At 42.0% G+C, this 27,637-nt stretch overlaps 1 protein-coding gene across 2 annotated transcripts; it reads left to right on the top strand.

The window, feature by feature from the left end:
- Positions 1–369: 369 nt before the first annotated feature.
- Positions 370–26,360, top strand: LOC112560608 (elevenin-Vc1-like). Of its 2 annotated transcripts, none has more exons than XM_025232543.1 (5): positions 370–758; positions 19,529–19,627; positions 20,251–20,349; positions 20,762–20,867; positions 25,720–26,360. In XM_025232543.1, exons 2-5 carry the CDS (start codon positions 19,530–19,532, stop codon positions 25,798–25,800), a joined length of 384 nt encoding a protein of 127 aa, XP_025088328.1. In that variant the 5' UTR covers positions 370–758; position 19,529; the 3' UTR covers positions 25,801–26,360. The 2 variants fall into 2 exon arrangements, with proteins under 2 accessions (XP_025088328.1, XP_025088329.1); XM_025232544.1 differs by lacking the exon at positions 370–758 and adding an exon at positions 19,151–19,281.
- The last annotated feature ends 1,277 nt before the right edge of the window (positions 26,361–27,637 follow it).

The raw sequence follows: 27,637 nt of genomic DNA, 5'->3' as shown, positions 1-27,637 counted from the left end.
ATCGCAGGGTGTCTGAGGAGTGAGGAGAGAAGTTTGGTATCGCTTGCGCGCGAAGAACAAAACCACATACTGATTGTGTATGTGTGTATGTATATATCTCTGTGTTGAGAGAGAGTGAAGGAGAGGGGGTGGGGCAGGTGAAAGTTTCGAGATCGGGGTAGAGAGGGGGATGAGAGAGGGAGGGCGCAAGAGAATGCTTTACGACAAACGGATGGAAGGGAGGGGCAAAGAGGTGAGAAGGTGTAAGGAGTCACAGTTCGGCGAAGTACGAGAGTGAGCGAGATCTTGCGCGATTCGCACCACACACGACTGGCCACAGAGGTAGAGTCCATTGTCGGCAGGAAATCAATTAATATATCGATTTATCTCTTTCAGCCTGACGCCTCCCAGGTCGTGGCACCAAGTGGGCGTTCAGGGAGGAGAAAAGACCAACCGGCACACTGCTTGCGTCCTTTCTCTCGCCGCCTCCCACATCAGCAGCAGCTGCGGCCTACCGAGCTGTAGCTCTTCCACCAACAACCTCGACCACCAAGTACAAGAAGTATAAAAACGTGCAAGAAAAGACCCCGGAGGCATCCAGAGGGTCCACCGAGAGTTGGGCCAGTTTCGAAGCGGAAGAGTCTAGCTGTCCTCGCAAACTGTCAGAAGTCAAAGTCGGCGTATACTGTACAGTGTACGGTTTGGTTTTCTGAAAAGTGTCCCAGACTTTGGCGGAACATCTTCACAGTCTTTGCGACCAGTCCAAGCTCAGAAAACAGGTAAGCAGCCTGACTGAATGTTTTTTTTTTCTCTCTCTCTTCATTTGCAGTTTATAGTTTGGTCTGTAGACAATATCTTTGCTGTTTTTCTTGTATTAAAAAAAAGAGTTGCTATACGGATTTCTGTGGCTAATGCAAAGCGCTGGTACTCCCAACCTGGGTAAAATACCCGACACACTCCTGTGGCAACGAGTTTTAGAGCTTTCAACCTCACCTTGATAGTTTCGTGATAACGAATCTTATTTATTTAGTTATTCATTTATTTGTATGTTATTTTTTTTTTTGTTATCTTTCCTGTCTTGTAAGCTGTTTGACATCCAAACTGACAACATATTGTTATTATTAGAAGTAGTATTAATAATGTTGCAGCTTCTAGATAACAAAGTAAAGTAAAAAAAAGAAAGAGAAAAAGAAAAGAAAGACAATTTCAATGGCCTATCTTCATAACGTTCTCTTGCTTCCTATTTCACCCTTTTCTCTCTTTTTCTTTCTTTCTATTTATGTTTCCTTGTCTTACTTAGTTTTCCCACTCACTACACCATCCTACGTGGTGCACTCAGTACCTGCATGGCCACAGTTGTGATGGCACAGGTAATAATCGCCGTGTGTGGTGTTACACCTGGGTGCTAGACACTATCGTCTGTTGCTGGGGCCCGCTGCACGAATAGTTACATCAGTGTCGTGCAGCTCGGCCCAGGTGTTGCTTCTGTGAGGCAAGCACCTCCGTGCAGGTGGACTGACCAACCTCCCTTCTCTCTGTTCACATCCTCAAAATGCAGCATCACCAGTGACAGCAACAGCAGACGAGTTTGTTTTGTTTAGTTTTGACTCCCTGGTTGTTTTCATATCTCCGATATCGTTTTAGAAAGTGAAACCTTTTACAACCAGCAGATCAACTCAAATTGACCAAACGGATTGTAATGATGGAGAGGGGAATATACACGGCATTCTTTATCTTCAACGCGTTGATAGGATTTCACAATGAAAAGAAAAAAACTTTTACCTGAATACCACTCACTTCTTCGACACATGTCTCTACATCACTCACCTGTACACGACTCACCTCTCCGACTCTTGCCTTTTCGTTGCTTCCCTCTTCCCTCGAGGCCTTGGACTTCTTTTTCTCTAACAATTTTTCCGCGAAAAAAATATCGTTACTTTTTATTTTGAATCCATTTTCTTTCATTACCTCTCAACTCCCCTTTATTCGGATAAAACAAAGACAAATAACTCCGAAAGGCCAATGATGGTCTGTTGCTGCCCCTGGGCCATGATGGAAACGGCGCCATCGCCTGGAGATGGCCGGCATTTGAAGGAGTAACAACTGAGCATTTTCATTTCTCAAATTCCTTTGTTCCTTTCTCCATTTTCATGAGATTGTTTGAGCTTCGATTCGAATATGAAACGTCACAGGCGAATAACAGTAGATGTGATAATTTACACATGCGCGCGATCTCAGGCCATCTGCACGTTTATCAGTCCGTTCGCTAGTCCTTCTGTCTCTCTTCCCTCTGTCAGTGACGCCAGAGTGACGTTTGTGCATGGCTACAAGGAACAGAGGAAGGTGACGTGTCATTTTCTTTATTTCCGTTAAGCCAGCTCGGTAAAGAAGTGACAAGATACGTCACAGATGTAGAGCCACGGACACGTCACACAAATTCATACGCTGCATCCACACGAATTCTTTTGAATAACAAAAGACAAATATCTGCTTGTAAGCTTCCTGAGTTTTACACTGAGCACAAAACAAACCAAATATTTTCCTTCTCTGATTTAAAAAAAAAGACGTTACCGGCAGGTGGAACGAAGACAACATTAATAATCTCCCTTAAAACATTCCCTCATATTCTTCCATGTCAGACAATTATATTCAGGGAACACTTTTTTCCAAGGAGTGGTATCAACAGAAGAGTTTTCCCACTTCACACTACATTGAGTCATACCGCAGCCCACCAATCAGACAAATGTTTATTATTCCACTCTGGACTTTAAGAGGTTTGTTTGAAAACGTTGAAGCCTCAGGTTTTATTAGTTCAACCTCCAAGTTTGTGTACAATCCTAGGATACTCGACTATTCTGTGACATGGTGACCTCGCTGCACTTGGAGTCCAACAAAGGTCTCCAGACGGACATAGACTCCGTACAATAATATTCACAAATAACATTCCCTGTACATGGGGACTTACTTCCCCTTAACACAAAAAAGTCAGCACACCTTTAATAATTCATGGAGGAGTATAAGTGAGGTCGTAATTACACTCTCACTAATTATGTCCACAACTGGAAAGGCGCTCGAGTCTTCCGCATGGACGGAGCGCTGATTCATCAGCAGAATACAAAGGAGATTCACTAACACAGAGATTTCTCTCCCCCTGGGGTCAAGACACTCACGAAATGAGCTGGTGTATGTATCCTCTAAGTAATTCCTGTAAACTAGCCATTCAGTACCAAGAACAAGAAAACGCACTCAAAATGTTTTCTTCTACAACAATTACTTCACCAATTTAATTTTATGCTGATTGTGAACATGATTGTCTTTTCAAAAAATTTAATAATATGCATAGAATATCCAATTTACAATTATACCAAGCATAAAATAAAGCTAACGACTTTCCTACAAAAAACAAAACAAAAATAACAACAACACGCACACACACAAGTGTTAAGATGAGACTTGTCACAGATGCCATACCCAGGGACAATTATAAAGACAGAGTCCAGTCATTGGAAATGTTTTGATTGCCCGAGGAAGCCATGTATCATCAAACAAATTTCAGAGTTCTTGAAAAGTGAGTCTGAGAGGATAGTAAATCAACATTAAAATTGACACGGGATGGTAATTTAATTGTAAATAGGATTAGCTGACGAAGCGTTATTACAGAGTGGCAGTCATTTTAGTAGAAAGTAATCAGCAGTCCCTTCTAGAAACATGATGGGTCGTTATTTTTTTAAGATGTCTATCGAATCAAGTCCAACATAGACTACTCATACCTATAAGTAGTTTGACAGGGAGCGACGTGAAGAATTCGGTTACCAACACAGTAATAATCAGGAGCAGTAATTCAGATAGATGACTGCGTCCTTTGAACACAAAAATTGATGATGTTTCTGGGGCAGATAATTCCATTCAGATGTTGTAGGAAGATGTTCGAGACCTTTGTAAAGCATTGTGTTGTGTCCGATCACGTGCTGCGTAATAGATGGAGCACTAGAGTGCCTTTCTTTCTTTTGTGCTTTTCCTCTTGTTTTTATTAAATAAAATTTCAGGAAAGGTCTGGTCTGAAGTCAATTTCGTGTCGATTCTGAAAAGATTCCATGTCTGTCTTCAAGAAAAACGATTCAGTGTCTGTCCTCCGCAATGCTCAGTTCTTGTCTACAACATGTTTCAGTGTCTGTCCTCGGTTCTACTTTACAACATGCTTCAGTGTCTGTCCTCGGTTATTGTCTACAACATGCTTCAGTGTCTGTCCTCAGTTCTTGTCTACAACATGTTTCAATGTCTGTCCTCAGTTCTTGTCCACAACATGTTTCAGTGTCTGTCCTCAGTTCTTGTCTACAACATGTTTCAGTGTCTGTCCTCGGTTCTACTTTACAACATGCTTCAGTGTCTGTCCTCGGTTATTGTCTACAACATGCTTCAGTGTCTGTCCTCAGTTCTTGTCTACAACATGTTTCAGTGTCTGTCCTCAAAGTGAATCATGGTGCGTCCTCGACAGGATTCAGTATGTCCGGAAGGCGATTTCTTGACTTTTCTGAAGATACTAAAGGTTAGGGTACTTACAGAGGAAAGAAAAAGCAAGCAGCACATTTAACTTTGGCATCATGATACTGGCGAAATTTATCATAGTATTAACAAAGTAAAACAGCAAACAAAAGCCAAATATAAGACTAGGCATTTCATTTCGTTGGAATCCAAGAAAAATAGAGGAGTACCTCTAAGACACATTACACGGCAAACAAATACCTTTTAAATACAGGCCTACTGTTGCCTAGGCACCAAATTTCAGCACTGGACGGCAATTAGTTTTGAATTACAATTACAGAGTTTCCAAAAGACATTTCTTGAATTCCGTTTTTTCACTTTTTTTTCCAATCCCAGTTCTGTCAAGATACATTAAGACTCCCCTTAAGTTGACAAGTACTTTCCTTCATATCTGTAGCTAGTTGTCTGTCACTTCTGTAGTTCTTTAACCATTGTTCACGTGATGAGAGATTGCTTTTTTTCTGAAAACCCTTGTATATACTTTATCTAATTTAAAAGTCAAGTTTAAACTCATTAGTTTCTTATTTAATCCCACTCAGTTTGCTTTACTATCCAACAACAGTTTCAGAGATCAATGGAACACCACCAGCAAACAAAAACAACATTTCTGTAGCTTCCGGTACACGCTTGATGTTATCTTGTCTATTTTATTGCTGTTGCTGACTCGTTGATAAAGACAGCGGACATCAGAGGACTGAGTAAACACTTCACTTGAATACATATACATTGTTGTGACAATCACATGGTGAACTGTGAACCACTCGTAGTTCCTGATCATTCTTCCATGTCTAGCATGTAGATGTGGGCTACTGCATTGTTTGTTCTTCTGTTTCTCTTTCTAGACCTCACAGTCTTCTGTTTAAAATATCTGAACAAATTCTTCTTATTCCAATTGTTGATGCGGTGCTTGTATAACTGGCGGGTTAGTCGGCGACACCTTTTTGTGGACTGGTACTCCTATGGACTTTGACCATTCACCTGGACATGTACCTGTCTCAAACAAGAGATTAAATAAGTCTAACAGGAAAAACGCTGACTCTGGCTTTTTAATCATTTCACTTATAATTTTTCCAGCACTGACACTTTTATCATTTGCTAGAAGTTTCACACTATTTATCTTGCAGTGTCGCTGGGTCGTTCACTGGTTTATCAGTATTCTCTTCATCCCCGTCTTCTTCTGTCTTGTCATTGTCAGGGAGTTAGTTCATCGATATTAAACATGCGACAGAGGTAGTTGTACTAGTGCTACAAGATAATTTCATTCTCGGTTCGCCCTTTCTGGTTACTTCTGTAATTGTTGGCCACAACTCGCAGGAATCATTCAGAGATGCTTTTAATCATGTTAACTAAGAATCCTCCCAGTTTCTGTTTTTCTTCCCTCGCAGAATTTGTTTCGTTCTTTAGAAGGTTTAAACAACTGCTTAACTCTTCTTCTCTTTATTTGGCAGTTGGAGTCAAGCTATTTATTTTCTTTCTCTTTCTTCTTCCCTCGTGCAGGCAACGGATCCATACACAGCCGACAAACGTGTCGACGGCGCTAAGTCGCCTATGACGGATTGGTTAGTTTGGAACTGGCAGTTGTTACATTTATCCCTTTAATTCCTGTTTATGTTATCATAACACTTCATGGCACCACACTAACTGCACTTTTTTTTTTTAGTGTGTCTCATTGGCCATTGTAGACAGCCGATAAGTCCAATGTTACATCTACGAATAAGGTCATCTGACTTGTCAAAATATTTTTTTATGAGATTTTAATCAGATTAAGGGTTAGTTGAACCTTTGAAGCACCATTTTGTTATCTTTTGGTTTGCTTTACAACTTTTGTACTACCTTCAGTTTTCTCTGACAATGAAAAGGAAAATAAACCTTTCAGCGGACTTCGCCAAGCTATGATCCTTGGACAGGTTGCTAGCCATTAGTAGCTAAAATACACAAAATATTCGCGGTTTAGCCGACTGACAAGTTAATTACAAGGGTGTATCCTGTCCCCATTCTCTATAAAAATCTACTGTTAGAAACTGTTGATACAGGTGGACTAGGATGTTGAGTATCTGGGAACAGTGACAATGTTCGATGCTCCAATGTTGTGTTTTATTTCTTTGAAGGTTTATTTTTTCGTTTGTATTTTGTTATCACTTGACGCATGTCTTTTCTCTTCTTCGTGTGAACTTCTCTTGACTCACAACTGCGCAGTGTCAAAGGTATCAAGCACCAAATAAAAACTGTGCTAAAAATAACCAGCAACAACAATTTTATTAAAAAACTCCTCACGTGGCTGCACGGGCAAATCGAAAACACAGCAAACACAATTCCACTGTTGTATTTTCAAGACGCCTCTAAACTTTAAAAAAAAAATTTTGATAGGTTTACACCCCGCATACCGAAAAATTTGTCATCTGTGACATGGTTACGCCCCTTGACCCCTGCCTAGACTGAACTGCGGGACTCTGTTCATTGTCAAACACTCCAAAAAAAATTCTCTCTCTCTCTACACCTCCCACCCTCGCTCTCTCACGTGAAGCTTCCATCAGATAAAATCGTGTGAATGGTAGAAAATCTGGAAGACAGGTGGAGGGAGGCACCCTACACAGGAGATGGCGTTATTGAAAATTAGCGACAGTCAGGCGTGCACGACCCTCCGCACGTGCTATCAGGTTGCACCAATGATCTCACGCCACTGAGCATGACCTTAACATGGTCCTGCAGGCGACAACAGGGTGAGGCACTGCCAAGGTAGACCATTGTCAAGCCTGCTGTCTCTCTGTCCCCAAGGGTGGCCGTCAGAACTTTTCATACAGTAATACGAGCGCACAGCTAAACCTTTATTGTTAGTAGCTGCTGCTTGTTAAACAAAGACAAGACCTGTAATCTTTGTGAGTAGGTTACTATACATGAGTCGCTGCTAGTATCCTCTGTAGTTCGTCTTATTTCTGTACATGTTATATGAAGTTACATTATCCTGTATTGTAGATTTCTTAATTGTTTGTAAACAAAACTTACTGTCATGACTTAACTACCTCCCTGGCTTATCCCTAAAATTCATGCAGTTTTTCTTTTTGGAAATTCTGTATTTTTAAGAATTTTTTGTTTTATCAAAAAGTGTCCGAAGTATTCAAATTTTTGTCAAAATTTTATTGATTCACAAAGATAAAGTATGCTTATCTTTACTATAACTTACCTTTGCAAAGATTCTTAGCCTTGTCTTTGCATTGTTTTCTTCTTCGCAGAGAAAAGTAGAAAACACAATTGTATTTCTTGGTTCAGGCGGCATCAGGAGTGCGTGGGGCTTTGCTTTGTACGGGTGTTCGGGAATTTTGAAATGTTTTCTTTCTGAGTGTGAAGTAAAGAGGAACCGCGGCAAGCTTTCAACATGCGGAGGTAGGATGTAGTAAAGCCTACCTCCCTACAGTGACATGGTTCTAAGGATGTATCATCACGATCTGTCCTCTAGCAGTGTTGTCATGGTGACCAGTAGCTTGGGAGGCAGAGCGCCCTTTGTGTAGGTTAGACTTTCAGGTGCCGGGGGCAATGTTAGAACCTGCAACAGTTTGCCACACTGCTTCTCTTGTATGTCCGTGTGCGATGTAAGTGCAGTGTTTACTGTTTACAGTTTACAGTTTACACTTGCTCTTCATTTAGTGCTTAGTCGCCAGTGTGTCAGGTCCTTTTCTCTCACTTTCTCTTTCTCTCACACACTTTCTCTCTCTCTCACTTTATCATTGCAACCAGAATCTGTATTCTGGTTGTTCTCTTCTCTCTCAGACACACTCGCGCGCACACACACACACACAGAATTTTTAACTTCCCGATAACAAACCGGTAAACGGGTTTGTCGGGTTTTGAGGGTGGCAGAAAGCAAGATGGCCGACTCAAGATCTTGCAGATCGAAGACAACTACAAAACATTTCAATTTTTGCTTGCTAGCTGTGACAGTCTGGCATTGTCTGGCAACAGAAGGCAGAACCTTTGTCATGGAGGTGCTGAAGTTCGATGACACGTACAGTAGGTCCCTACCTTGCATGGTCCTGTCTACATGTCTACATGGCTAAGATCTTCTGATTAGACCATCACAGAACTCTTCTCCTTTGTCCAGTCATGTTCGCGTACAAACACAGGCACGTGCACAGATATGTGAGCGAGCGAATGAAAGAGAATTATAAGGCATTAAAATTGTCCAGGAGTAAAAAATAAAAAAACTTTGTCCCGTCTTCCTCCTTTATCGTCCTTCACCCCCCTTCTTCATCTCACAGGTAATGATGACCAGCTTGGCATGCACTTCGCGTGGCCGCCACCTTGCGAATCCAATAAAAGTAGCCCTGACAGAGCGCGAGTTCAGCTATGAATTATGAAGGAAAGTCTCTGAAAATGAAAAGCTGTCCAGTTCATTTTCCTCGGCTGAAAAGCATAATCCGCCAATCAAATTCCTGCCGTGTTCGCAGAGCGTTGACAAGCTCCTTATGAAGAGAAAGGGATCATCTGCTTCCTCCTTAAATCTGGACAACAAGAGCAGACGATCGTGCTGATGGAGCTTTGTAATCACAAGTTCGTAGAACTTCGATAAACGGTTTTTGGTAGTTCCTTCAGACCACAGGACAAACGAACTTCATATGTAAACTTTGTGACGGAGGTAGACCGCACGGGCAGAACTTGGAAGCATGCATACAACAAAAAACAAACCAAGTTGGAAGATTGTGAGGGTTTTCGTCCACAGTTAGTTATAAAGTCTTTAACATCAGTGTTTGTGAGCAAAAGTGTGTTTAACTGTACATGCTACTATATAGCCAGCCCGATTCACATGCAAATAAATTGTTTCTTCATTAGAATGCCATCTTACCCACGACAGACATGGATGGGAGGATATTAAACTAGAATTACACTTTATAGCCCTTCATTACACCTAAAGATCAACAGATAATGATGAAAAAGAATTTTAGAACAATCTATTTCTTTCTGAAACAAATGAATAAATCCTGTATAAAAACAGGAATGAAAGGAACCATACATTTTGGAACTGTCACTTGGTAGCTGAATGCTTACTATCTATGCTCTGAAGGCTGATCACTACCCACTGACTGAAGGCTTATCAGTCAAGAGCGAGTGAGAGGTTTACCACCTATCTCAAGGCTTATGAATATCCATGACCTGAAGCCATGAGTGAGTTTGTGGTCTTAAGACTGACCAGCTTCCCTGTTGGTTCTCGTCTTCCCGGAGGAGAAATTAGGAGCAGTGTTCAATTTCACAAGCGAGGTCTATGATTCACATCACATGACATGTGATTACCAACTGTGTCTCAAGATTCTTTTTTCTGCGCTTACAGCCCCTTCACCTCCACCATCATCGCCTCCCACACCTTCATCTTCCACGAAGGTTTTTTTTTTTTTTTTGCGAACCATGTGTTCATAAAGATTGGACGGATTGGAGATAGATGGGTAAAAATACTAATGCCTTCCTGACCTGTAGAAAGCACTTCGCTGGTCATTATAGGAAACTCATCAAGGCTAAAAGAAATCAGAGATTTAAGCTGGGGCAGGATCCACAGCTGCACTGACTGTCCGTTGTGCTGCGTGTGTGCGTGTTTGTGTGTTCGTGTAAAAGTTCATCTGATGTTTACACTCAAAAGGTCTGTGCTTGTGAGCCTGGATGTAAAGCGCTTTGATCCTGGCCTTGGCGCTTAGTGAATAAAGAACAATATGATAAATACTGTTCTGTTTTATAAAACATTATTAATAAAACTAATAATATTACTAATCAAAGGACAGCCACACTGTATGCTTCTTGCTACATCAGTGGCCACCCACAACCCATTCATCAGCTTTTTTTGTCAGGTCACGTGTCGGTCGACTATTTGACACTGTAGTTTAATTAGTTCAATGTATTTTTAGACTTTTTTTTCCTTTATTACCTGTCTATTCTTCTATCCTTCATATTGCATGTTTTAGCGCCTGAGTGTTGTGTGTATCATGTGTCATTGTTAGCTAAAGTTTTTTATGTCATTTTCCTATGATCTTTATTATTGTTTTTGAGCACAGACAGTGGAACTTGTTTTCGTTCTGATGTTGCGCGAAAACAATTTTAACTAGCATTATGATAATGATAATCGTCTCCTTTGTGTACGTATTTTTCCTGCGCATTTACAGCTGTCCACTTGAAACTCGCTGGTGAGTACGAAAACTGACACATTTACATAACTTAATAAACATTTAGTTGGATAAATGTAATAATTCCGTCTCACATGTATATTTTATGACATCCTTGGGAGCTCAAATACTAAAATAAACACCTCACATTGTTAGCCAAGACACTCGCTATTTTGAAGCCGCTGTGAAAATTAATATCTCGTGATTATCCGCACATCATTCAGAATGTCTCGGACTCATGAACACATCCGTGAATTCAGAAGATATTGCACAGAAAAACTTGCAGCTAAAAATATCTTTCCTCTGGGGGGAAAAAATCAGCGATAAAATCACACACTCCACAGGCCTGGCGAAGTGTCGCACAGGAAGAGCGGGAGAGTGCAGCCCCCTGGCCAGCTCTCCGTCAACAAGGGTGAAAAACGCCCAAGACTTTATCGTCTGCACTCTCGGATTGCAGGACGATAAGAATATTTCGGGATCGTTCTTTTCTCGCCTAAGCCGACCGTGTCCAGAATTGCCCAGCTCGCCAGTCTGGCCAGTCCTCTGGACACAGTGGACCCCTCACACCTCGCACATGTTACCGACCTGTGCAAAATTGCAAATCGCCATGACGGTTTTTTTCACTCCGTACTTCTCATTATTATTATTATTATTATTATTATTATTATTATTATTATTATTATTATTATTATTATTATTATTATTATTATAGGTGTGCAGGAACTCGAGAAACTTAGCTGTGTTACTATGTGACCAATGGTTTCAACGTTTAAGACAGAATATCCAAAGTTTTCAAAATAAAAACATTTCCTTTTAACTAGCATAGGTTTTTTTTAATTTCATCTGAATTAAAATCATTGACTAATTCTTTTTGTACTCAAGGATGTAATACCTCTGATGTAAGAACAAAATAAAAATAGCCTTACAAAAAGAAAGGTGACATTGAAATATGTTAACATGTGTGTCCACATTAAAAATTTAAGAAATTCTAGTATCTGATTGAATAGAAGGACAAAGGACTTGAAGTAAGACAGATATCTTTATATCTCAGCCTCTCAGCTGTAAGATTGTGTTAGCCTCCTTCAGTCCCTCGTCTAACTAACTCGATTACAAAAGACTTGATTTAAACTCGTAGGCTCCTTAGGACAGAAACTGCTTTTTAGTAATTGAATATTTGCTGCTCAGTAGTTTTAAACGTGTGAGTCAACTCTTCTGTCTCTAAGGAAATAAATTCTCATTCTAGAGAAAGGCATTGTGCGCTGATCCTTTTTTCACCTAGATGCACCGCCATGTCCTTCTAAAATTCTCCTCCACAAAAAAAAAAAAGAAAAGAAAAAAAGGTTCCGAACAGATTATTTTAAGACAAGGACTGCTCAGAATGTCTTCTTTTTACAAAAGACATTTGATTTGGGCGAAGTGTATCAGAAACATGTCTATCACTAACTTCACTAGAACAAATCTGAATCCAACCCTCCTTTTTTAACTAATAATTCTGCGGATAAAAAGAACCAGTGGGTTATAGTAGGATTTTCGCTGATAATTCTACAGATAAGCGGATCCCGTTGACAAATAATATATCCCGTGGTTTACATCCAGATCCTCACCAAAAGAATAAAACTTAAATGATATCATAACATATAAACTGATATTTTTCCTGGCAGATTGAGAAGTGTAAACATTTCCAGAGATGTCAAGATTGTGTGTGATCGCTAGGATCGACATGTCTTCAAGACACCAGTAGATGCATCAAAGAGCAGATGCCGCTCAAACTCTCTCTCCCTCTCTCTCTCTCTCTTTTCCCTCCCATGGCGTGTCTTTGGGGTTTAGACAGATGAAACAATTGTTTAAAAAAAAATAGCTAAAACAAACTGGTCTTTGAAGACTGCAAATTTGGACAAATTAAACAATTTTACGATGCTATACCGACTTCCGTTTTCTTAGCGCCGGACAGATGTGTTGAAGTCTTCCCGATGTTTTAAATCGTAATGAGTTTTTCCTTCAGGTGAGATGGCTCTAGAAAACAATTGAATTCATTATTGCTCTTAATAATATTAAAAATTCTTTCGTACGCACGACACATGCGATAAATCTTGATTATAAACCAAGATTAGGCAGGATACTCACAAAGTGAAGGATTTCATTCAATGTCGCAATGGTTGTTTGAGGGGAAAAGTGAGAAGCAAACAAATATAAAGTTGTATCCGTTAGACTGAGTTCCTGTACAATGCAGTTATAAAACATATTAAAGACTTACCAAAGGTTTTTTTCTGTACAAAATTGCTGATTTTCTTAAGATTCCGTTGATGTCAATAAGGTTTGCAGCAGGCAAATACCAGTCTTGTCTGTCTTGCACAACATCCCTCCGGACGACATTTGTTTGTGTAACGGTCGTCAGCAGTAATGAGATTAAACTCCCGCAGAACTGAAGGCGCACAATCAGCAGTTATTTCCTTTTAAATTTTACAAGAGAATCGACGGAGCGAATTTGATACTGCCACCACCACTATCACCACCCCCTATTTTAATTGTCTGCCCCAGCCTAACTTCAGGAACATTTCAAATTTTAACAAAAACTTTTAAAAACATTTAAGAGTTCTTTTTCCCATGTTTCTTTGCGTCCATGTCTCTCCTAGTCCTACGCCCACTTCTTGTATTCTTGTAAATCTTTAAATGCAATGACACCGCCATGAATGCGATTGAAGTTACAGAAATAAAGGAGCGAGCAAAGTTTTTCGCTCAGTTCCACAGTTGAGGTGGGGAGGTGTCCAGGAATTCTTCTCGCGTTTCAAACCACTACAAGCAGGCTGAACAGTCCTGCATCTCTACGTCACTTTAGTGTCATTACTGTCAAGAACCCACCCTCAACCTCAACCTCAACCTCCTAGACTACCGTAATCATCCGTGCAAAGTCCCACCATTTTTACTTACCTTTTTCCTTTTTTCCTCCACTATCTTTTTTTTCGTTTTTGGCACCGTAAGTCGCCACAATAATGTCTAGGGTGGGACTCAGCACGCAATCTTTGAGTGCCCGGGGGCCCGAGGACAAAAAAAAAAAAAAAATAATAAAAAAAAACCAAGAAGCGTCTTGGCGGTAACTTTTATTAACTGCTTCCCTGTGTCCTGCAGCCAGACCCCCGGCCCCAGACCCCCTGACCCCATCCCCTCTGCCCCCGGGCAGGGCGCCTGTGTGCAGTAATCATGGACACCGCGGACAAGACGCCAGCCAAGCTGGCAATAGTTTGATCAAATCGAGCAGAACCCTAATCACTGCTTCACGCCAGCCGTGCTCCAGTCATTAACAGTCTTTCACAGACATTGCTCTCTGTCTCTCTGTCTCTCTCTCTCACATACACACACACACAAACGCTTGTGTCCAGGAGGAGGAATTGCTAGGTGTGCCAGTGTTTCAGGGCATCCAATCAACCTTACCATTCCTCTCTGTAACTTCAGACTGAGGAGGCATTACATGTTTGTCGAAACAACATGGCGCGATCTTTTCTAAATAAAAGTCAGAACAGTTTGTAAGCTTCGACAATCTGTGGAACATTTTGTGTCCACACTGTCTGACTAGACCGGAACTGTCTGCTCCTAGATGCTGTCTTGCATGCAACATGGACCGGATGGACTAAAATGTCTATAATCAGCAGGAGTTAGGGGTGGATTATAGAGAGGGATATGTTTTTGGAACGATTAAAGTGGAGTAAAACTATGCAAATGACAGAACCGTAGTTTGACGACGATAAACAGAAACTCAACATTTTTTACGAAAAAATAGTTTTGTTACCTCTCACCCGCTGATGATTCCTGACCTGAACTTGTGAGGGCTTTTTTTTATTTTTTGCACACAAAAAAAACTTACCTATAAAATATTTTTGTGCAACAATATCTCCAATGGATACATGGTATTTCCACCCATTAATTTAAATATCCGGTGTTCTCATAGTAATGGTATAATATTCATACTACGTTACTCACGAATAACAACGGGAAAAGCATCTCACAATTGTAAACATCTAGCACAAGTTTTCCATGCACAGTGAAGGGTTTATTTCGGTTGTTAATAATATTGCAGCAGATGCTAAAGGAGGGAAACGACGTGGTGAATCGGTCACGTGATTTTCTTTGTCTTGCCTCCGAGGCTTGACCGCGCCACGTGTGAGTCAGAAGTCAGTCAACCAATTGACCACACTCAATTGCCGGAAGCATGGCTTACGGGTGAATGGAAACTTCATGCACGCACGCTAAGACACACACGTCGCAGAATACACGCACCCACGCATGCGCAGACAGCCCATCACACGCATGCGAACACCTGTCCACTTTCTTGCCATTTCTCATTCTGTGTATGCGAGTGTGTGTGTTTGTGCGCGCGCTCACATGCATGCAGACACCCACATATATACATTTTCGCCCGTTATAAGCAGGCTGTAGTTTCCTGTGCACCTCATTGTCTCAGACGCCGTGGCAAAGTGCAGAGCTATCGGCCCTGCATCCCTCGTCCTTAGTCATTCTCCTATATCACGGCGCACGACATGTCGTCACTTCCGCTCAGGCAGCCGCAGCGTGGAAACTGAACCTGGCGGTGTAGCACATCACTCGTCTGCTGATCTCTCGCCGCCATTTCAAACTTCTACAATTTCAAACATTTGATTCTTCGATTTAGCTTCTAAGTGCTTAATGGGGAGCTTCCGTCCTGTTCTGCAGGAAGCTCATGAGTTGTTTATGGAGTACACATCGCGAGGTCATGGGTGTACTGTGAGGTCAGGTCACAAAACACTTACACCACTGGTTGAAATCCTTTCCATGTCGTTATCTAGCATTGCTATCACCTTTTCTTGTCCCTATTTGCAAAAAAACAAAAAAAAACAACAAAAAAAAACAAAACAAAACAAAACAAAACAAAAACAAAACACAAACAAAACAAAAAAGAAAAAAAAAGAATAAAAAAGAAGGACACAGGAAAACAAACAACGTGCATGCATCCATTCATTACATTTCACGAGTTGTGAACAAACAGACATATTTGCAGTCACGCACAGCTGCCTCGAGTGCTGCATTGTGGGTGACGAGCGCTGATTTAATGAATCAACGTGCTGTTTGTTACACCTGAAAATAACACCGTTGGGGATTTGGGGATATGTTTGTTAATTGTGGAGGGGAGGGAGTCACCTGGCGACCCACATTGAGGCACCATACCCCCGCCCCTGTCTCGTGTTTCCCGAGGCAGCGATGATTGGCAGGGGAGCTGCCCTGGCTGTTGCTGGTGCTGGTGTTATTACCGTTATTTGAACCCCCTGCTTCCCCCACAACCCCACCCGGCCACACACGCAAACCGCCAGCTGGTACCGAAGCTGAGGCTGGTGTGTAACATCCTAATGAGCACATGCACGCCATCTGTTTGAACACACGCACATCTAGTGTTCACACATCATCATCACACACGTATATACGTATATCCATGAGCATCTACTGGCACTAATGCACGCTATGAAAGTCCAGAAGTAAGGAACACATAAATACAACGGGACGATCAGTGGGATAGTCATAGTGAGGATACGGTCATCAGACAAAGAGCGGAGTAGTCTGACTGAGATGAAGGGGTAAAAAGTTCAGAGAAATACTCATGGTAGGAGCCTCAAAGAAATTAAAACACAAATTTGTACTGAATTTATCTGTACTTTTTTCCTTCTTCTTTCTTGTTTGCTTCCCTCTTATTCATTCTTCTTTTCTTCCCTTTTCTCTTTATTTAATTATTTCCTCTCTGTTTCCTTTTCTTTGTCCAGCCTTCATCCTTGGCTTGCTTTAAAAGGTTAGTGCTAAAGTGCAGGTTACGCGGAAGGATTTTTGTTGTGCAGCTGTATCACATCCGACTAACATTTTGTGCTTCCGCGGGTTCCTTCCTTTTCTCTGTTTCGCTGGCTCCAAGCTCCAAAGCTTTGCTACCTGCCACACGTGTTGAGAAAAATGTCCTGAGTGTTTGATCTTTTATGTTGACATCCTTTCTTTGAGGTATCTTTTCATCAATCAGATGTTTGCAGTTAAACTTTGCTGGTTTTTTCAAATCCCATAATTCGATTTTGTCGTGTTACTGTGATCAACCAAGCAAAGCCAGCCGTGGCTTATTGCAGTGTATGGCAGATGAAGAACAACACAGTTTGAAATATGTATTCTACTGTTTCTTAATGGTTTTAAGATTTACAAGAACATGTAGCCACTGACAGGCTGTATTTATAGTTTGTTTGTTTGTTTTGTTTTTGTTTTTTGTTTTTTGTTTTTTTTTAGAGCTCCCAACGAAGAAAAATTTCTATGTCTCTTGTGACCATAGACAATAAAGATGTCTTGTATCTTGTATCTTGCATCTTGTACCCTGCTCCCTGTTTTCTCCCAAACACCTTTATTTCTTTAGACTTATGAGGCTGCGACCAGAACCTCATACCTTCACAATCCTCATCCATTCACCCGTTCAACACACACACACACACGCACGCGCACACAAGTAGTTTTGAGAGCGCGGCCAGTGTAATGAGGTGAGGTGTTGCTGGAACTGAAATAACGGCCGATCATTTCGCTGGCTCCACTCAGCGACCGGCCGCCCGAGGAGGTGTCGGGAAAGATCGGTGTCCGGCCGAGGCATCTGAAGGACATCTTTCAGGAGCTCTACAAGCACCGACAGTTGCGGCGAGCATCGCCCTGTCACGCCGCCTGTGTAGGGCGCGCGAGACCACTCACAGACAAAACGCCGAGGCCGTAAGAGGGAAATGAGGCAACGGAGATGCCCGCGAAGAAGCGAGAACCGACGAGAACTGCGGCACACGGCAGCCATGGGCAGCGCCGCGACGTGAGCTGAGTGTCCTTCTGGCGGACATCGATCCCTCGCCAGGCGGAGATAAGCCACAGGACAAAAGCGCTGTTTCGTTTTTCTTTGCGGCAAGAGTTGTTATCTTTGCCTTGATCACAGGAACCGCTGAAACGGACGAGAACACCTGTGTGTGAGTGCGTGAGTGCGTGTGAGTGCGTGTGCTGTGTCGCTACCACTCCCTATGCATCCCAGCTCTACAGTGATACGTGTGCTTTCATGCATGAAGGCGGTTATTTTAGAATCCACAGGAAGAATATCTGGAAATACTCAAGCACATGAGTAATGCCAACAAACTATTCATGCTGTCTTCATGAGTTCATATATACACTCGCACGTGCATACCTATTTGACCTCTCATTTTTTGATATAACACTAATTTTAATATACGTACACAATTACCTATTATGAATATTTAAGTTGTAACTCTGGAACCTCGGTTAGCTCGCGAACTTTTTCGGTTAACGAACAAAAATTTCGCTAAAAATTTGTTCTCGGATAGCGAACAAAATTTCGGATAAACGAACAAAAATTTCTAAAAATTTTCTCCGAAGCGAACAAAATTTCGGATAACGAACAGCCACGTGAACCACACTGACCGACCAGCATGTTCATACATTACGATCAGTCGTTCCTTACCTGTTATCATTTAGTGATTGTTTGCTTTACCTCAATCACTGCTCCAAAGAAGATATTTTACTGAATTGAAAAAGGAAATGATTTACAAGTATGAAGTGGCCCTGTCGCGTCTTACCGAAGAGTTTTACGAAAAAAGGCAGAAGAAGCAGACACTGGACGAGTTTTTTTCTTCAACTCAAAGCTACAGAAAAGGAAGTCTCCCCGATGTACGTGGCTCATAGAGGTGATTCAAAGTATTCCACCCCTTCCTCCCCACACCTTTTCCAACCACGTTTCCCGTCAAAACGGCAAGTTTTCTGTTTAAATGCTTTCGTTAATGTTTTTATGTTTATTTAACTCCATTTATATTGCATTTTCTAACTGTTCTCGATTATAACAAAATACCATAAATATATATACAGCCTGTAACTTTCAAATAGCAGTCAACAGGGGCTTTAAATCATTTTCCTTTATTTTTATGGAAAAAAAATTGTTTCGATTGTTTCGGAACGAAACATTTCGTTAACGAACAGCCTTTCCAGAACGGATTAAGTTCGTTAACCGAGGGTTCCAGGTCCACTTTGTTTTTTCCTCTCAATGTGAATGTGTGTGTGAAAGAGAGAGTCATGTTTTAATCTGCTCCTAGTCAGCATTTAATTGTTTAGAAGCCCGGTACAAAGCTGTGGTGTATGGACAGGTTCACCATATTTTCCCCAAATCACGTCGTCTGGCCGTCCTACACTGGCGTAACTGTCAACGCCTAACCCCCAGAGTTCGCACGTGCATTGCGGTCACCTCCCCTAGCGAGCCTCTCTTTTGATTGGCTGCCTGGCCAAGGTGTATGCTAATGAATGAGCCCGAGATGTGAGCGGTTGATAAGTCAAAACACGATGCCTTGTCCGCCCTTGGAGGGGGCGCTAGTTGCCTGCACGGCGTCTTGTCCTCGCTTTGTCGTCATCCAGGGCCTCGATCCACATTTCACTCGCCGTACCTCCGGGTCTGCCAGCCTGACTCACACAGAGTCCATTCCGGCGGCAAAACAACTGCCAACTTCTGTCTGACCGACCAAACAACTGCACTTCATTTGAAATTATTCTTCTCAAGAATCGTAACTGTTCTCAGGAAGAACTGCTGCAGTAGGATAAAGTAGGATAAGCTGATAGCTGATATACCTTCTTATATGTTGTCACCATTTAAGACATCTGCTGATGTTAACAGAACATCATTCAAAATGTCCATTTGATATTTGTAGTTTTTGGTTTGTTTTTTGCAGATAACGCGATATTGGAAGCATTATCTATTATTATTTTCGTCGTCGTTTTTTTTTTTTTTACCACGACTGTCGTTGCCACCATCTCGACCTCATATAACCATGGGTCCTTTCTGTTTTCAGAATGATGGCTCAGACATCGGCCTGCAGGCTTCTGCTTCTCTTCTTCATCGTCATCTCGGCTGTCTCCTGCATCGTCAGCGCGCGCCGCATCGACTGCACGTGAGTTTGTCCCTGTATTTGCATTAACATACATTTGTCAACTGAATTTGTCGGATGATATGCGGCGCTCCCGTCGCGTGCATTTATCCTATATGAGGCGTACTTGATCAATTGTTTCGCATTCATTAAACAACCCGCTACATGGTGACAATGCTTGACAACCTCTGACAAATGTGCTTAAACCTTCAAGATGAGGAGCAATGAGTAATGCCCTCGAAATACTTGCTGCACAACGACATCATTATTTTCACAGATTGAGTTTAGATGTCTAATCTTTTTCACATTGATTTTTGGTAAGGGAATATGCCGGGGTAGATGCTGACATTCTCTTGGGGGATATGAAGGAAGAATAAAAAAAACATTTTGGTATTATTAAAAAGTATGGCTGAATTATTAGCACCATACATATCAAATGCAAGTTTATTTTACATGCAAGTAGATAATATCTGAAGATCACATTTAGAAAAACATCGCGACATATACACTCCACTGAAGCAAATCTTTTCGCGTTCATGAAGCTAGAAGAAAATGTTAGAAAAAAAAAACACAAGGGGAGGGATGCATGAATACCAATAATAAACAACTTCCGAGACCAGAAGTTTGAAAGAGATATTCCTTTGCAGAAAATTCGTCTTCGCCCCAAGGTGCAGAGGTGTGGCTGCGAAGCGTGGAGTTATGCCCCTTGCAGACGACTCTACATCACAAGAGGACGCTTACGTAGAGTATGTCTTCTATACACTCCTACACCACCTACCTGTCTGGTGTACTTTGTGTTCACATGTGTTCATGTCTGGGTGTGAGTTTGTTAAGTATCTAGATGTTTCGCTGTATTTCATGACGTCATGATGTTTGTGTCCGTTGGGTTCAGTTCCTTACATGCGTTGTGTTCATGTCCTCATGTCTGTCGTCGTTGTGTTCACAAAAGTGTTGTGTTCATGTCTCGATAAAAGGAATTCATGTCCACCTCAGTGCTGACGTGTGTCTCTGACGTGATGGCGACTACTTCCAGTTGATGTCGACCACAGAAAACAATAGCAGCTGCAGACAGTTCTCGTGAGACACACGTCGCCATTTTGTATGACCCACTCCATGTAGATATGGCTGTCATGTTCAACACTTTTTTCTCTCTCTCAGCCCCCTAATGCAGCCAGAGGCTGGTCGCGACGAGGAATCCGAAAAGCTTCTGCGACTGGCAATGGACCTGCCCCACGCCGTGCCTGACCAGTCATCTGCCTCTCAGGTACGCCACTGTCAGGAGTGTGTCTCCTTTAGGGTCTCAGGGATGCCTTTAGATATGCTGTAGATATGCTCACTAGACCTTCAAAGTTAGCTCCTTCTACTGTTCTGCAGACGGTATGAATAATGTATTATAACACTCAGTGGGTTGCATGTATAATGTATTATCTTACATTGGTTTGTAGATAGGATCGATAATGTGTTACTCCCTGTCGGGAAAATTTACAGTAATAATAAGATAATGTATTATATAATGCCATATAAGTCGCATGTTTAGAATGTCTGATTTTCTTGAAGGATATTGGCTGTGTATTTTGTAGATGTTGATGACAGTATCCAGTCCTTTGCAATGAACTTTCGTTCATCCCAGACTCAATGTTTGTTGTTTTCTATTTTATCATCTCCTCATCCACTCCTGTGGTTCTCACATGGCTCTGTTCATTATGATGCTGTCATTTCGACAATACTTTTCTTTCTTCTATTTCAGTGATAAGCTTGCTAATGAAATAATTTCCATTAGAATTCATCATTTATGATTCGCTTCACGCTGCTTGGGAAGTTAATAGGACTGCCATTGTGTGTACGTGGCGGCAGTGCAGTGATTAATAGTGTGGGGGATCGCCTGAACCTGTTGGATATTAGCATATCCATCGTGTGTGTGTGTGTTTTTGTGTGTGTGTTTGTGTTTTCCCGTGTAGCTAGGATGCCGTTTGCAATGTTGTTTAGTCTACGGTCATTTCTTTAACAAAACTAGGTGTTAATACGGCAGTTAGTGTTGTCAGAAGTAAATCAGATATCTTTGCTTTGTCTATTAGTCGGAGAAAGTATTTTTAGTTCAGTATTAATGTTGTCAGTTCACTGTTGCCATAGTTTAACCTGTTTGTTAACTCGTGAGTTTCGTGTTTAGTTGACTGTCGGTTCGTTTGTAGCTTTTCGTGGCTGCGCACTGAGCTCTCACTCACACGGGGGAATATGCTTTACTAATTCAGGAATTTTTCAGACTTTAATGTCCAGACACATTTTCAGAAAACTCTCCTTTCCTGTGGGATAACTCGAAATTTCTTCAGCTGCTGCTTCAACAAAGAAACAGCAACAGACTCCCTTACATTTTTATTGTGAAAGCCTCAAGAGATTGTGTTTACTGAGCTCCAAGAGATTGTATGGCAACTACTTCGACATGTAGTTCTGCATGCACATTGACATCTTTCTAATCTGGTATAGAAGAGCCACGTTCTGTAGCTGTTGACGAAGATTTCCTCCTACACCCGACCAGGACCCAGTAGTTAGACTGAGTTTAAAGTACAAGATCTCTGGTTTAGGACAATTCTTCTACACCCACCCTTCCACTGCACATTTTCAGCGAAGCAATTAACTGGAAAGACGCTTCTCCTCCTCCCAACACTCCCTTGCCCAAGATCTGGTTTATAAATGAAGGTAAACATGGGGACTGCACTCTGGGTGCTACATGACATGTCTTAGACACGGTGAACCACTTACAATGCATGGCACCAACATCCATGATGAAAGGCTATGTCACTTTCTCATTCAGCTCTAATAAACGCAATAAATATATTTTTCCTTCACCTAGCTTACAAGTAAAGATCTTGTGACTACTTTGTTTATAAATAAATTACTTAACGTCCATGTCGATGACCAGAAAAGCTTAAAGTTTGTACCAGTTCACACCACGAAGCCTCTTTAGATCAATTCTGCAAATAACCAGCAGTTTAAACGGCCATGAATCAAGTGGCGTGTGCATTTGTCACCGCGGTACCTGAGAAACTTATCACCCCTTGTCAAAGGTCCAACCATTTTATTTTCAGCGCCTATACTTTATTTTGCCTTCCGATCAGCTGCCGGCTATTCTCCACCACTCGCATCCCCCACTCGCCCTGCACACGAGGTCTTTGAGATGATAAAGGACGCAGGCAATGTGAAACCAAATAACACAGCCCAGCCTCAGGTGTTGTGAGTGATCTTCCTTTGTTTGGGGGGGGGATGCAACGCGTTCTTCATATCGTCCATTAAACAGGAAACAGCATAGAAAACACATTTGATGGATAGACTTGTCAAAATGTTCAACGTTTCTGGTCTGAAATACTTGATGGCAGGTAATATAAGAAGGGTCAAATAAAAGTTTTAAAAGAGGGGAAAAATGCATAGAATGGCAGTAATTGACAAATGATAGATAATTCTTCTTCTATTCTCTTTCTCTTTCTGTTGTGTTGCTGCGTGGATAGGATCATTTTAATTGCAGCTACACTATGTGTAAAGACCTTACGTGGTAAACAGAAGTACAGAAGCACCATCTCACCCCTTTCCCTTCCTATCCTTCTGATTTCTATCCTCGATCATTGTCCTTTGTCTTACGGTCGTGTTCTCTGCTCATACCACCGACTCCGAGACGTTGAACATGCAGGATCGAGATAATTCCTTCTTGATGTCACTTCCTCCCATAATCCTATGGGCCGATCTGTCTGGAACTGGATCAGCTGCAAAGACCTTTTTTGCTGCCGTAGATTCTCTCGAGAGTTATTTATAGGATATCTTTTCTTCTCTCCTGCGCGACAAGCATCTATGGGACTGCTTTTTTACTTGCATTTCCTCCCCGAAGCTGGATTTATTCCTTGGATTGTCTTATTTTCCGGCGGAAGTCCCGACTTTACTAGCCTGCTTGCAAGTATTACTCTGCAGGAACGACTGCATAGAACCTGCGCCATGTCTTAATTGCACGGCACGACTGTGGCATCCACAATGCAGCTGTACAGCAGCTGTTCTTGAGTGTAACACAGAGACAGCTGCGAACAGTTGCCAAAGAATATCTCCTGTCACGAAGTGTCATGTCTTAAAAAAAAAAAATTCTAATGTCGTCAGTAGCATACCAATTGTTTTGGACAGTTTTGCAAAGGACATACACATGAAGGATTGATGTCTTTCTCCCATCTTTTACAACTTGATTTTTGTTGTAAATATAAAGGTAGTATGTAACAGCAATGTTGTTTTAGTCGTGTGGGAAAATACACCGCTGTCATTTCTGTCACCATGGCATCCGTTACATACCATACCTTTGTCACTAGGCAGGTCCTGCTCAGTTTTGTTTTGAGACCTGGTGGGTCGCCTCCCTCACCCACTTCTCTGCCTTTGATGTCGATGCCAGACGTCAGATTTCTCATCAGCTGCGTGCAAACTCTTCGATCCACTGTTATTCCAACTGTTTGTTTTACACCCGCGAAAGCATAAACATACTGGACGAGCCGACGGTCTCTCACTCTTCCTTACTCCGAGACATTTTGTAGTTTGCTCTAGCCGAGGGCGCCTATACAAGCTTCCATACTTAAACTTCACAGCAATAAATCTGGCGCATATGAATAATTTCTTTTTATTCACTTTGAAACACATTTGTCTTAAAAACCAAAATACATCCCCGCTAGAGTATGTTTCACACAGCTCTTTCTTTGTTTTTGCACACAACACTGTTGTTATTTTATTGAGATTTGCGACTCGGTAACTTTAAAAAAAAAAAAGTCGGTTCTTCTTCTTTGTTTTTAATAAATGTAGAAGATCTGCTTCTAGTTTGAACAGGGCTTAGTTGACTCCTTGATGCAACAGGAAATAACAACCTACGATGCCTAAACTTGGAGTATTACCAAAGTGGGAGGTATGAGAATTATCCAGGCGAGGTTGCCACTGGCAATTCCACGATCTATGCTCGATATGTATTCGGCATCTGAGCAAATACCTGGATTAGGCCAGAGATCTCAGGGGCTTGTATATCATTTTTCCGATTAGACCTCTGTTGTACCGGAAGGATCAAGGTGATCAGTAACGACACTTTGGAGGCCAAGTGAGAATGGTGAGCCTTGTGAGGAGAGACGAGAATGGATGCAGTATCAACAAGGTTTCAGTTTTCTTGTCAAGGACGTGTTCCAGCACTGAGGTGACACAGTTTTAGGGTCCGGAGACCTTATAACCGATTACTTCAAACTGCCGATGTTAGAAACACTAGCCGAAGTGATTGTGTAGAGTGGTTCAACAGAGCCACGCAGGTGAAACTAATGGTTAAGTGAGTTATTGCTAACTTGAAACTGCGGAGGATCGGTAGAATCCTTTCTGACCACCAGCTGTGGTGAGGTCTGTCTGTTTGCGTGTCGTTATCCCTGTCCTGCCTGTTAGTCTTTGTGCCTGTAGTCTCTGTTGTAGTCTTCCATCTTACTGGGAGCTGCAAATTGAAGGTTGACTCTACCTGTTGACTGACGAGGGGCCTTTATGTACAGTAATAAATGTTTTCTCGAGGATTGTAGATGAGCAGTTTGAACAGACAATACCATGAATAGCTTTTCGTTTAAACTCGGTTATTTAAGGCTTGGGTTTTGTGCAATGGGTAACATTTGCAGTGCTGGGATGCGATCAAACTAATTACTCCGGAATGCACATAAAGGTCCCATTTAAAAATAAATTAAAGCCTCAGCAGGATAGAAGGACAAAACAGAGATGCCAGAAAAGCAAAAATTGCGCAGACGTCAACTGTTGCTATCATCAACCATCGTGAAAGTACAAATTTTTGTAAATTCAAAAGGAATGAAGAATTCCAATCACACTTGAAAGTCTTAAGCAGAGTTCAGAGAGAAGGGTTGTGACGGAAAATTTCTAGACTTCCTGTGGAAGACATTTTCTTTATTTTCTAATGGCGATAGTTTTGTTTCGAAATGCACACACACACACACACTTTTTTGAGAGTTGTTTACAAACAGCCTTTATCACATTCAAGTCCGTTTTGCACAGTCGACAAAATGTCTTTATCTGGAAAAATCAAGTACACCCATTGTACTCTGACTATTCCTGTTATTCATTTTCAGAAAAGACGAGAGCTGCTGGAAAGGCTTCTGCGCTCCTACAACATCCCCGAGTACTCGGACGCCGGCTACAGGCAGGAGTGACACGTCAGCAGCTGCTCTCTGTGGCCGTGTGCATGAGAGTCAACTAAGCAGCGAGTTCGCCGACCTGAGTTGTGTTCCCATCTGTCCGCCCAGCTTCCTGCACTAGGACGACAGCCTTGAAGCAGACGACGCTTTTTCAGAGTGAAGAATAGCATGTTCCACGGACTAATCACATCAAGAACATTCCTACACCTCACCCAGATACCAAAGACAGACTGCTGAAGAAAATAACAACAAACCAAATAGATGTTCAGACGATAAATAGAAGACCACACGGCCACTGGTATTTTGTCAATCTGTTCAGTGTTTTCGTTATCTACAACTATGTACATCTGTAATTTTGGAACGATACTGCTGTGCCACAGTACTAGCTCCCATTATAATCTAATTTATGTGAAACTCGTGGAACCTAAGTGAAACATTCAATCTCTGCTGATATTTAATTACGAGTAAGCGTCTTCTGGTCAATGTTGGGGAGTGTGAAAACTGCTGATGTCTGCAAAGAAATGCGAGCAAGCTGTAAAATAGCGATTGAAATGAAAATAATTTGTTTCAACAAAGATCTGTTGTGGAGTTTTTGTGTTGGTCAGCGTGTGCGTGTGCTGGTTGGTGTGTTGGAGTGCTTGCGCACGTGCGCATTAAACATGTTGGTTGCACCGACTCGACCCTCAAACATTACGTGCGCATGTCAGTTGACGCTACTGGACCCTGACCAGAAGGACGGTTGTACTTGGCAGTTACAAGACGACCAATCCGAACTAACAGCCCTTATTTCTCTTGGCTTCCTTGCCTTGACCGACCTGATTGTCAGCCGGGAGACTGCAGAACCAGGTTGCCCAGCATCCCATGTGCAGGTGTCCACTTGGCGCCATTGCCATTTTCACAGTTCTTAATCATCCATCTTTCCTCCGTCAATCATCCGCCGGCTCCAGCGTCTTTCAACGTCCACTGCACGACGACCGGACATCTGGATAGTTATCACACCGTGTCAGCATTCGTAAAGGGAACGAAGAAGACAGGGGGAAAACCGTGATGATGATGATAATAATAATAATGAGGAGGAGAGAGGGAGGGGGATATCTTCTTACGGCTGGTACACGCTTGTACTGTAAGAGACGACCTAGGGCCACCTGGCAAGTTGCATGTGGATGCTGTGGGCTTCATAGTTGCCTTTACATCTTTCTCTCTCTCTCACACACACACACATGCGAGACGGTATTGAACCCATGACACCCGATTCTCACGGTCTTGGTGACAGGCGCTTTACCAGGACCGCTGCCATGTCAAAAGTCTCTATGGAATCCGTGAGCTTTCTGTAACAACTGTGTGCTCCTGTCTCACGTTTCAAACCATAAATATCTACTGACAAACTTTTCAAACTATTTGCCGTATTCATCCATCATCTTACTTGTGTTGTGTTCGATTTTCAAGACTAAAATATAAAAACCAAAATTGGATCTCAAAAAAGGGACATCGCTCATTTTTCGCTGGCCAGACTGGTTGACGGGAATGGTGTCACATCACCCATGTCCTTCGCCATCAAAGACCGTGTGTAGCAAAGACAAGAGCACGTGGAGAGCTACTGCCCACGCCGTGTCTACCTTGTTTCCATCAACACGCCCACGTAAACACAACAACCAAATATTTATTTTTCCTGTGATTCTGGCACTTTCAAACTTCAATGTCAGTGATGCAATAAATACAAATGAAACGAATGTGTGGTGAATGGACCCCGCACACACACCAATCGCCTGTAGTTCATCCATTAAGTAACAATCTAGTTGAAGGCCACATGTCGATGGATACCTCTCGGTATCGAGCCCAAGTTCGTTTCGTA

Source organism: Pomacea canaliculata, linkage group LG3 (genome assembly GCF_003073045.1).
Source record: "Pomacea canaliculata isolate SZHN2017 linkage group LG3, ASM307304v1, whole genome shotgun sequence".
In the NCBI taxonomy this organism is placed as follows: domain Eukaryota; kingdom Metazoa; phylum Mollusca; class Gastropoda; order Architaenioglossa; family Ampullariidae; genus Pomacea; species Pomacea canaliculata.
This window is presented reverse-complemented; position numbering and strand designations above follow the sequence as displayed.